Genomic DNA, 12318 nt, shown 5'->3' with positions numbered 1-12318 from the left:
CTGCAGTATGTAATTGATCATAACAGTAAGTGATTGAGTGTCAATTGATTTACCAATATCATTATTATGAAGCCATGTACTCACTCTCTTGTTGTAAACCGTTCACATCTGTGAAGGGGAATTCTGATAAGGCTGCCATGGGTTACAACAAAGATAGCTCCCTTAAAAAAATTTAAAAAATAGAAATAAAAATACAAAAAAAAACCACCAAAAGATATCTTCTAAAATTGTTTGTAATACGTCTGATTAAAAATAGAAGAATTCCAAAGAAGTGGATGTGTTTCCTGCATAGCAAGTAGGGTGATTACAAGGAAAAGGTATACATTTTCACTTCAAGAAATCAGTAAGCATAAATTGTAAATGAACTTGTCCTTCGACATTTGGACATGAAAAGCAATCCCATGCAAGCACTTTTGGTAAAGAAAATCTGCATGAAGTTTAATTTGATTGGCTCAAGGAAACTTGAATGCATGGAAACTCAGGCAACAAAAAATAGGCATTTGAGTAAAACTTACAACCCTTCTGTCTATCTCTAGTGACTTCACTGGTTTGTGGTGGCCATTAGGAACCACCTTGATCTCTTCGAGAAGACAGGTATCCTTGATGTCGGGGATGGTTGTGATTTTGCGTATGCTGCCAGTGTCTGTGGCCAGGAACATGACCTTGTACGAGTGGTGCTTCCCCTCCACATCGTCCACCACCACATGTGTCCACCTACGTGTACATAGCAACAATTGTCAGGTGAGGTAATTAAAACAATAGTCAGGTGATGTAATTAAAACAATAGTCAGGTGATGTAATTTAAACAATAGTCAGGTCAGGTAATTAAAACAACAGTCAGGTGATGTAATTAAAACTAGTCAGGTGATGTAATTAAAACAATAGTCAGGTGATGTAATTAAAACAATGGTCAGGTCAGGTTATTAAAACTAGTCAGGTGATGTAATTATAACTAGTCAGGTGATGTAATTATAACAATAGTCAGGTGATGTAATTAAAACAATAGTCAGGTCAGGTAATTAAAACTAGTCAGGTGATGTAATTAAAACAATAGTCAGGTGATGTAATTATAACAATAGTCAGGTGATGTAATTAAAACAATAGTCAGGTGATGTAATTATAACAATAGTCAGGTGATGTAATTAAAACAATAGTCAGGTGATGTAATTAAAACAATGGTCAGGTCAGGTAATTAAAACTAGTCAGGTGATGTAATTAAAACAATAGTCAGGTGATGTAATTATAACAATAGTCAGGTGATGTAATTATAACAATAGTCAGGTGATGTAATTAAAACAATAGTCAGGTGATGTAATTATAACAATAGTCAGGTGATGTAATTATAACAATAGTCAGGTCAGGTAATTAAAACAATAGTCAGGTCAGGTAATTATAACAATAGTCAGGTGATGTAATTATAACAATAGTCAGGTGATGTAATTAAAACAATAGTCAGGTGATGTAATTATAACAATAGTCAGGTGATGTAATTAAAACAATAGTCAGGTGATGTAATTAAAACAATAGTCAGGTGATGTAATTAAAACAATAGTCAGGTGATGTAATTATAACAATAGTCAGGTCAGGTAATTATAACAATAGTCAGGTGATGTAATTATAACAATAGTCAGGTGATGTAATTATAACAATAGTCAGGTCAGGTAATTATAACAAAGCTGTAGTATCAACACTCCAACCCCACCTTTAACCTTTCTCATCCAAGGAAGCTGCAAAACGACTCCTTAACTTTCATTATTTATTTTTTCTACGAGGGAGATATACACCCTTTAGCTTTCTTTTGCCTTAACAACAGGGAAGTCCAACAGTTATTGACAAATATGTTTCCCAATGTTTTATTTCATACTAAAAGAGGCAGTGAGATGGCCCACGAGTGATCTCTGACCTGTGACCTGGATAACCCATCCCCCGGAATCAGCTCCCTAGAAGAGCTGTTAAGCCCTACCTGTCATTCTGCCCCACCAGTACAGGCTGTTTAGTGTTGGGCTGACCCCTACATCTCACTGGACTCTCTAGAGGAGCTGAGCCCTATACCTTTCGTATCATTCATTTTGCGATAGCTCAGTTGGTTAGAGAGCTGCCCAAGTAACCCCATATGAAGATCTGAGGTGCATGGTTTGGCGCTCTCTACCAATATCAGCTCATGTTTCTTGGTGCTATCATGGTTGTCCTTGGGCAAGACACGTGATCCAAATTGCTCTGCATGTCATGCGACGGGCATCCCCTATGTTGTTCAGTGAGGTAGTCACCAACTACTACAATGATACCATATCTCAATATATCTCAGACTGTTCATGGCGCAATAAACCCAGCAAACAAACAGACATGCCCCACCAAAGGGACGTCCTGATCCCACTTCTCCTGACCTGGAGGAGCTATATGAATCCCTACCTTTCATTCTGCCCTACCAGGGCAGGCTGTATAGTGGTGGGCTGTACAGCGAGGTCCATCATCTGGAACTCCTGGGCATTCATTATCTGTTGTTCAGCTTTGTTAAGTAGACTATCATCTGCCGTCCTTTTATTTGTTGTTTCATCAACTGGACACTGTAACAGAAATCAGGATAAATTCAATTTCTTAACAATATTGCAAATGTACTAAATTTTTGTGCATTCAAATTTAAGGACAATACCAAAATTTTACAGACGAGCACCATTATGGCGGCCCATAACCATAATTTTCTAAATGAAGAGTACAACATTTAATTTTAGGATATCATCAAAGTTTAACAGACTCAAAATGCACCACGACGATGTTGTACAGACATTATTTTCTATAGAAACAGTACATAAACTGGAGTTAACGCATGAAGGCGAAATGACACTGCTGCTTCACCACAAAATGGATTAAAGTGACTATGGAAATACCCTATGGGTAGAAAACTTACCTCTGATAAAGGGTTTTGATTTTCGTAAGGTTCCCACACAGATCTGTCACTATGTTGGTATTTATAAGGCCCTGTCAGGGCCGTGTGGAATGCCGTCATATTAAAGGTACAAATAGCTGATCCTGCTATGCTGTTCCTGAAATATTGATGAGAAAAACAGTAGATTGTGATAGATTAATGCTCAACGTTTTTTATCAAGCTTTCAGCTTTTCAACTCATTAGCAGACAGGAGTATATCAGGCCTATAAGCTGCCAAATAATATTTTTGACATGAAATGAAACAGGTACTTCCATTTTCATTCCAATTTAATTTGACATTTAAACAAGAAATTTATTTTGAATATCAAGTTGATACTAAAGTATTTTCAATGCACCATCTTCAATTATCACCCCTGTGCAAAAATAGATAATCTGGTCTCATTTTCTGGAAAGCTTCAATTTTTGACATGTAAAACTCCCCCGATAAACCTGTATGTCAGGAATATTTCTCAGTATCTTCCTTTATTTTTAACCTTGAATTTGTCAAAGTATTTATACTTTTTTATTGTAGTTATAAAATGATTGAAAAATAACTTACATTGGGGTAGTAAAAATAGCATAAAGGAATTTATCATCATTGCTCGTTGTTAATAAATAAGTGGCCTGAATTTCATCAAAATAGAACGGGTAGTCTCCGGACAGGGAACAGTTCATCCGGGCCTTATGGTACGTGGTAAATTTATTCTCCAGCACCACATATCCACCCTGATCCGTCTGAAAATCAATTACAATCAATCTTAAATTATAAAATATAACTGAAATTTTTAACATATCAATCAATATTGTTTTATCACTTTGATCTAATTAGGAATTATTCATGAATAATAGGGGCCAGTTTCAAAATCAGGTTTAGTAATTTTTTAAATTAGAAATAATTTGTGGTAGGAAATTTTGAATACTCACAATCTTACCTTCTCATCTAATACTGACAGAACAAATTAATGTTAATCAATATGATTTCTTAAAGGAATATATGTCCATTTAATTATTTAAATGATTACCTAATATACATATTGTATTATATATAAGTTATAGTTAAAAGTAAATTCTGGTGCTTACCTTACAGACTCTGGCTACTCTGGAATAAATTCTCTGGAAAAAAAATATAGGAAAACAATATTACAACAGAATGAAAAACAATTCAAAATCGAGAAAAAACATGTTGTTTCACCTTGATTAAAGTGGTAGATATAATATGGGCAATTAAGTGTAGATCAAAATTATACACAATTAGCACTCTATAATGTTTACCACAACAGTGAAAATTTAAATTTCCCTTGCAATATTAGACATGTCATTCTTTGAATATAGATTTCCTTTATTACAATTACACCAATAAGATACTTACTTTACCACAATTTATATACTCTACCGCAACTTCTCGGAAGAAAAAGTAAACAAAATCTCCTATTTCATAGGAGCTTATAAAATCAGGCTCTGAAACAGGCAGAAAAACAAAAACTTACATCAGAAATGGTCACCCACCATAAAAAAAATGTTCTTTATTCTGCATCATTAATATAGCCTTTCCTAATACAATGCCATGGATATTATACTCAACATTAGGATTAAAAGAACCTCTTTGTCCATAAATAAAATTGAAAACATTATTTTTCAATCTAGAAACACTGTATAATAAACTGTAAGAGATATATATATATATAATTATTCAGACTACAAACTCAATCCTGTGCATTTCTGATTAACACTATATATACCCTGTCTATTGGAATCTGCACTTCAGGTAGGTCCTACATATCTATAAATCCTCAAATCCTGAAAAACACTTAAACTTTATATATAGACCTGACATTTTCCTTTAACACACTATTGATATTGTGTGTCTTACCGTTGAGCCATTTAGAATTTTTCAAAGTTCTAAGCTGTGGACGGTCACCGTAGATTCTATAAATAAGAGACTCCCGTCTGGTGATGTCCGCTGGTGTTGAACTGTAAAAGTTGCCATCTGTAGTCATCAGAGCTGTTGAGTTTTCGTTTGGATTAAATGGACAGAATCCAATGCCTCCTTCTTCTTGGGTTATGTTACTGAGATCTTCAGGCTGCACAGACGAGAATTGATAAATATACTTATGAGAGTTATTTCCCTTTGTTCATCAATACTTATTATCCCAAAAATATTATTATTATTTTGTATCATTATTACATTCTGTATATTTATTGATTTAGAAAAAGCAAAATCCTTTCAATTCCAAAATCATATTTTTATTAATAAACAGGTAATTGTGTCAATTTTGAATCCAAATAATCATGAATACACAACTCCTTCCCATACAGTTATAGACTGTGACACTTGACGCTGAAGATCAAAATTTCTAGGGTGTCTTCTATGAGGTGTTGTTATACAATACCCCTACTCGCCTATCACAGGTGTCACTACACTCAACTCACCTGTCGCCAGGTACAGATCGGTTTGTATGAGTTGGTCCCACATGTGATCACTTGGTCCTCGTGAACCAGAAGTACCCGAACAAAGTTATAGCACTGACTCTGAAACATAAGTATTATGATGGTGTAACGTCAGACGCTGGTAAGATCACGTACTGACGATACGGTAGCACTAAAATTTGGAATTATGTTTTATTTGAACAGATAAACTTTTGGCAAGTATTTCACATTTACCTCACATACCTACCAGTAACTGCATCTCAGGTTGAACAATTTACAAAAAAAAAATTACATTTTTTTACAAATGGTCTCTCAACAAAGATAAAGATCAGCAAGTTTACGATGTAATTAGTAACAAAAATGAAATACTTTCAGCCCAAACCTTCAACTTATGTAATATGGGGTAAATTGGGTAATATTTCTTCATTAGTTTCTTGAAAGTCATCTCTATATATCATCATTTGACCTTGAAATGTTACTTGCTTCCAAAAAACAATTCTGTATTAGTTTGAAAATAAATCTTCCTGGTCCATCATCTGAATAACCTTGAACTGTCATCTGTAAATCCAAAGAGTAATTTAACCCAGAAATTTATAGGAAGCCTATGTGGTAGCCAAAAGATTGGTGTATTAAAATTCATAGATATAATCAATTTTTTCTTCTTCAGATTTATGGATAAATGGATGGACAGATCAAAAGAAGGACAAACTAAGTCTTTTGCTTCAACCTCGCCACAGGAAGGGGCAGCAAATGGTTGGAATGTCAGGTTTTATTTTGGAATTTTTTTTTTCTATCGGAAAACATAATCTCAGAGGCTTTGGTACAGGTGACGTAAAGGAAATCATATATTTACCACCTTCGTAAGTTGGTGTTGATTTAAAAGATAAAGCAGAATCCTGGACAGGAACTGCTCCACAGATACAGGATGGTGTGCTTATCAGGTACAAACTCTGATACTAACCCGATAACCACCAGATCAGGAAAAATATCAAACCACTGTGGGGAGTAATCAGTATTTGACTCCGTGGGGAGCATTCATTATCTACAGGTGTTGAGTGCCAACAGGATTTTCCTTCATCTATGTTGAAACTTTAGCTACTTTTTGAACATCGATTTAAAAATAAGTGTATACATATACAACTGATGGATTCTGAGGTGAAGTGGTACCGACATATGTTTGAGCTTGAGTTGTGTAACTTACCGGATCCACTCCCTTGTTGTTACAGAGCATACGTGTTTCTTCTGTAGATCTCCACTCTACGGATTGTATAACTGTCAGATTATCCAGACTCATCCGAAACAACATGCCCCTGTGTCAAAAAAGTGTTGTCAGACCATTTATGTATAACAAGCAGAACAACATGCCCCTGTGTCAAATAATATCAGCTTAAAGAGTTGTCAAGCAGTTCTATGTATAACAAGCCCCTGTGTCAAGTAATATCATCATCTTTCAAGGGATTCTTCTATATATAAACAATTTTATTTTTCTGGCCTGATTATATTAATTTTATTAACTCATTATTTCATTTACCTGTACTCATAATTTTATTTACTTGTATTCATTATTTCATCATTTTATTTACCTGTACTCATTATTTCATCATTTACCTGTACTTAGTACATTGTTTACCCATACTTATTATTTTATTTACCTGTACTCATTATCTTATTTACCCATACTTATTATTTTATTTACCTGTACTCATTATTTTATTTACCTGTACTCATTATCTTATTTACCTGTACTCATTATCTTATTTACCTGTACTCATTATCTTATTTACCCATACTTATTATCTTATTTACCCATACTTATTATTTTATTTACCCATACTTATTATTTTATTTACCCATACTTATTATTTTATTTACCTGTACTCATTATCTTATTTACCCATACTTATTATTTTATTTACCCATACTTATTATTTTATTTACCTGTACTCATTATCTTATTTACCCATACTTATTATCTTATTTACCCATACTTATTATTTTATTTACCTGTACTCATTATCTTATTTACCTGTACTCATTATTTTATTTACCTGTACTCATTATTTTATTTACCAGTACTCATCATTTTATTTACCTGTACATCATGCTATTTATCTGTATATCATTTTATTAACCTCTACTCATCACTTTATTTACCTGTACTCATTATTTTATTCCTATACTCATTATCTCATCATTTTCTTTGTCATATAAACCTATTGTTGTGATAAGTACCTGGCTCCGACTAGGAGTTGGTCCCTTGGAATGTCCACAGTCAGCTGGACGTAACCTTCCAGGTTATCATTGTGGAAAATATGGAATACCTGCTGCATGATTGACAGTTCTGGAAAGATAAAAGACACGTTAATGAAAGTAGGAATCACTAACACCTGGCAAATACCTATAAAGAGATTAAAGACTAATTCAACTTCCATAGTTTACATGTACATTTTAAAAGCCATTGCATGGCCTTCTTCTTGAACATCAATCATGCCAAGATCTTTGCTTTTAATAGTTACTGTAATTTTTATACTAAAGTTTTATATTTATTTTCTATTAAAAAAGACTGATTTTCAATGAATCATTAAAATATTTATGAATATTTTGATAATCTTATGTTTTCCAGAACCCAGGGTTTCCTAACACAAAGTTCTATTGATATCATATGTATCACATTTTAATGAACTCATATATAACATTTGTCTGGGATGGTACCATTAATTGTATCTAACAAGAAGGAAGCCAATTCTTTTTTCCAACATATTTTTGTTATTTCAGAATTATATAATCTACCTCAGAATCCCATATTAATGCAGTCTTTAAAGTGGTAAGACTGCCAATAATCTCTGTTCTTTCGCCAACAGAGAAGAGTTCCAAATTTATCTGGCATGACTTTCTTTAGGAAAGATGAAGAATATATTCTATCTACCACAGAAGAATACATGATTTCGTTTTCTAAGTTAATGCATTTCCAAACAGTTGTATGTATGAACACTTTTCTACAACATCATTGGGAATAGTTCCAATAAAGGCTTAAACCTTAAACAAGATTCCCTTAAACACCTATAACTCATATGCGAGTGATATCGGTTGGTTTATTTTGTTTAACGTCCTCTTTACAGCCAGGGTCATTTCAGGACGTGCCAGGTTTTTGGAGGTGGAGGAAAGTCAGAAAACCTGGAGAAAAACCACCAGCCTACGGTCAGTACCTGGCAACTGCCCCAGATGGGTTTTGAAATCGCGACCCAGAGGTGGAGGGTCACAGATAAAGTGTGGGGAAACTTTAACCACTAGCTCTGCCCCTTAATGTGAGTGAAAGTAAACTTTTATGAATAAAGAGAAAGTAACATAAATCTCAGATGTAAAGTTTTCAGTGTCTTTTTATTGTAGAAAAGTGATGGAATTCATGAACAATAAAGTTCAAATAAAACATACATCCGTAAATGTTCACTGTTGTATAAAAGTACACTATAATAGTGATGGAATGTCACAAACGTGATTCACACATCGATGCCTGTTACAGCAGTAAAATATACAAATAAAACTTAATATCAAACTATCAAATGTTATAGAAATGTCATGTCAGCATGAGATAACCCCCTAACTAAAAAGAAAATATTTGTCCAGAAAAATTCCAACACTAGATTGTCTCCCCTTAGTTTGAAACTTAGAATCCAACATATTAAACAGAACAAAATTATCAAGCTCAATTTTATTGATAATCTTTAATAGATTTATAATATTTTAGACAACAGGGCCATTCTAGCCCCTTAACAGTATCAACTCCTTGAACACTTATGGACATTCCTCCTACCACAGGTTCAGTAAATCTTCTATCCACCTTACTGTCCAAGTAAACCTCCCAACACCATCCCATCACATGAGTATGGGGTATTAAGTAGAGGCTGACAGTCATAATGATATGTTCAACAACAAACTTCCATAGATTACTCGACAAAATATTTTTATGACAACGAAAAACCTACATTCCTGGATAGGGTGCCAGGTTAATGGTGTGGTGAGGTTTAAGATGTGTCCATTTAAGAGAATCACATCATAAATTGTCACAAAGCGGACTTAAGGTAAATGACAGATTAGGACGAAATGCGATTGATGTTTTCAATTCTAATGACATAAATTCATGGGTTTTTTTCTACACATAAAATGCAGATGGCGTTTTTCTGATGAACCTCTTTTAACAGTGTTTACAATACCTATTGCCTTATTTACATAGAAAATAATTTTGTAAGCTATTACAAAGTCCTTTAGGGTCAAATAAAGTTGGTTACGACCAATCCCTGAATACCTATTAAGATGTAAGTGAAAGGATAGGTTCTCTTAATGTTGTCAAATATGATTATAGTCAACCACAGGAGACTTAATATACAATAAATAAATTTCCACAAAATTTTCTCAAATATTGACTTTTTTGATCTAGAGAATTAACCAAATTTTGAATGTAAATATGAACTCATCATATCATCATTTTGTTTTATTTTGATCTTCAAATAAATGTTACAACAATATTTTGAAAAAAGATGCATCCTCAGGGTAAACCAGACTGACCTTTTAAAATCCATATGAGCAATCATAACTATTAGTATCTATAGAGTCAGTCTGAGCTCCATTGGGAGATTAAGATAAGCCATCTCCAACATTTAAAGATGGACAGCTAGCTAGGCCAACCTGGTGTTTTTTAAACATCAAATATTAAGATACCTTTTATCATCCTAGTTTGATATCAAAGAAATTCTCCAGAATTCTTCCTCCGCTCCTCAGAACTGAAGCCCGCAGGGAAACTCTGATTGGTAAAAAGATTATCGTTCAAGTTTCCCAAATAGTGTGGTGGTTTTACAAAACAAAAACGTCATGGTTTACAAAGATAAGTGGATTACTGGCAGATAGCTGTGTAAACGCTATGGGAGTCCCATGTTATAGTTTATAAAAGTCAGTTAGATTGGTATCCCACATCTATCCTACCTCGTAGTCAATGTTGATACGGGTCTAGACTGACAGTAACTGGACAGAGAGTTTAACACAGACACAGGGTCAGGGTTGATTTTTTTAATGAAATACATAAATGTTGTTTCCAGAGATAACACTTGGATAAGGACACCGATTCCTGTTCTCTGACTGTGGGGATGGTATGAAGTTGGTTAATTAATAAGGATGGATGAAAGACAAGCAAAATTTTAAAAAATAATCTGAATTTGATAATCAGCCGTGTACGTTCCCTTACAACATTTGAATGAATAAATTGTGTGATTTTATTTTCTGGGACGAGATTCAGTACTTCTCAGTTTTTACATATACAGTGGAACTTCGTTAACTCGAAGTCGACGGGACCACGAAAAAACTTCGAGTTATCCGAGTGTTCGAATTAAGCGAGTTATCGTTTTTGGTGAAAAGTTTGGTCAATATTTGTCAACATTATATAATCATTATAACTTCGCTCTGTCGCTCATCAGTTTAGTGTGAAGACTGGTCAATACATGTAAATATATATGTAATGTTTCGTTATGTCACTTGTAATTTGGTGTAGTTTTGCCGATATACAGTCACGATAAAGTTTCTTTCACTTAGTCACTTCAATAACGATCTGATGTGCAAGTCATGTTTGCAAAAGGTAAACGATAAAACGGAATTCGACAAAATAACAAGTTATTAATGTCAAAACAAATAACCGTTTAAGTTTAACACAGATTGCATACAAAACGTAACAGAACCATTACCTTTTATTGGACATATATAAAATACTGTTTGATCGGCCTACTTACTTTTTATTGATAACCACGCCATTTCCATGTGTATTAGCACCGGAAGTTGGGCTGCGCATGTGCGTATAAAATGTTACTGTAACTGAGTTGGCGTTTTATCCGATTTAATAGACAGCACTGACCGTTACAGTTGTACTCTGAACACCTCGGCAGTAATTACGCTATTGTTTCAGCAGTTTAAAGATTTAATAGGCGCCGGTGACTGTGTCATTTCTACACCTGTAAAAACATCAGCCGGGTAGATCTACCGGTGTGTCAGAGATTAGTTCCGCTTGAGCGAACGGGTAGATGAGTTGTTGACTATCGTGTGTACTGATATCGGCGACCGCCTTGGGAAATTACCTGATGTAAGTAAAGCAGTACTTTTTATCACCAAGACTTGTTGTTATAAGATTCAACCGACAATTTCTTTTATGAATTTATGAAACACTTATAATAGCATGTAAACGGAATTTAGCTCTTAAAAAATGTCGGCGTTTGCCACCGATCGACGAAAATTATACTTCGAGTTATTCGAACATTTCAAGTAGGATTTTTATTGTTGGGACCAAATTTTTACTTCGTATTATCCGAGTTTTTCAAGTTATCCGAATTCGAATTTTTCCGAGTTTTTTTTACTACGATAAAGAGAGAATTCGGCCGGGACCGGCGAGGTACTTCGAGTTAAGCGGGGTATTCGAGTTATCCGAGTTCGAGTTAACGAAGTTCCACTGTAGATCTACTTTTCAGCTGACTTACATAACTACTTATTAGCAAGAAATTTGAGGACTTTCAATTAATTAGTTATACCAGATTTTTACTTCACTATTCTTGGTTATAATTTCTTCACTAATCATCATTTGAATGATCAAGATCAAGAATTTGATTATGTGATATCAATTCTAAATGGTAATTAAGATCTAAGAAGTGATGCCTTAAATAATTTTAGAGTATCATTAACTCAACAATATTTCCTTAATATAAATCTAAAGTTTGATTAAGAGTTTTCTTCCCTTCCTTTCATTAAACCTAAAGTTTGAATTAAACCTAAAATTTCATTCAGAATTACCTTCCCTTTCCGAGTTAGAGGAAACAGAACTTGTGATAAGCCTAATCCCTTTCTATTGTTACAAGCAGTACAGTCATCGGGAAACTTGTCCCACTGATACAGATGAATCAAGAAATGTGCTGGTTATTTGAAGAAACAACATGCCA

At 34.0% G+C, this 12318-nt stretch overlaps 1 protein-coding gene across 2 annotated transcripts in view; it reads right to left on the bottom strand.

Moving 5' to 3' along the window:
- Nucleotides 1-12318, bottom strand: part of LOC117321876 (semaphorin-5A-like) — a 108613-nt gene that overhangs the window by 16614 nt on the left and 79681 nt on the right. For both annotated transcript variants that reach the window (XM_033876484.1, XM_033876485.1), the window contains exons 3-13: nucleotides 7583-7691; nucleotides 6552-6660; nucleotides 5354-5452; nucleotides 4794-5004; nucleotides 4293-4381; nucleotides 4004-4036; nucleotides 3483-3658; nucleotides 2906-3041; nucleotides 2410-2564; nucleotides 516-714; nucleotides 85-161 (exon numbers count right to left, since the gene is read on the bottom strand). In XM_033876484.1, coding sequence (XP_033732375.1) covers nucleotides 85-161; nucleotides 516-714; nucleotides 2410-2564; nucleotides 2906-3041; nucleotides 3483-3658; nucleotides 4004-4036; nucleotides 4293-4381; nucleotides 4794-5004; nucleotides 5354-5452; nucleotides 6552-6660; nucleotides 7583-7691 — 1393 coding nt within the window. The remainder of the gene's footprint in view (nucleotides 1-84; nucleotides 162-515; nucleotides 715-2409; nucleotides 2565-2905; nucleotides 3042-3482; nucleotides 3659-4003; nucleotides 4037-4292; nucleotides 4382-4793; nucleotides 5005-5353; nucleotides 5453-6551; nucleotides 6661-7582; nucleotides 7692-12318) is intronic.

Source organism: Pecten maximus, chromosome 2, assembly GCF_902652985.1.
Source record: "Pecten maximus chromosome 2, xPecMax1.1, whole genome shotgun sequence".
Taxonomy (NCBI): Eukaryota; Metazoa; Mollusca; class Bivalvia; order Pectinida; family Pectinidae; genus Pecten; species Pecten maximus.
This window is presented reverse-complemented; position numbering and strand designations above follow the sequence as displayed.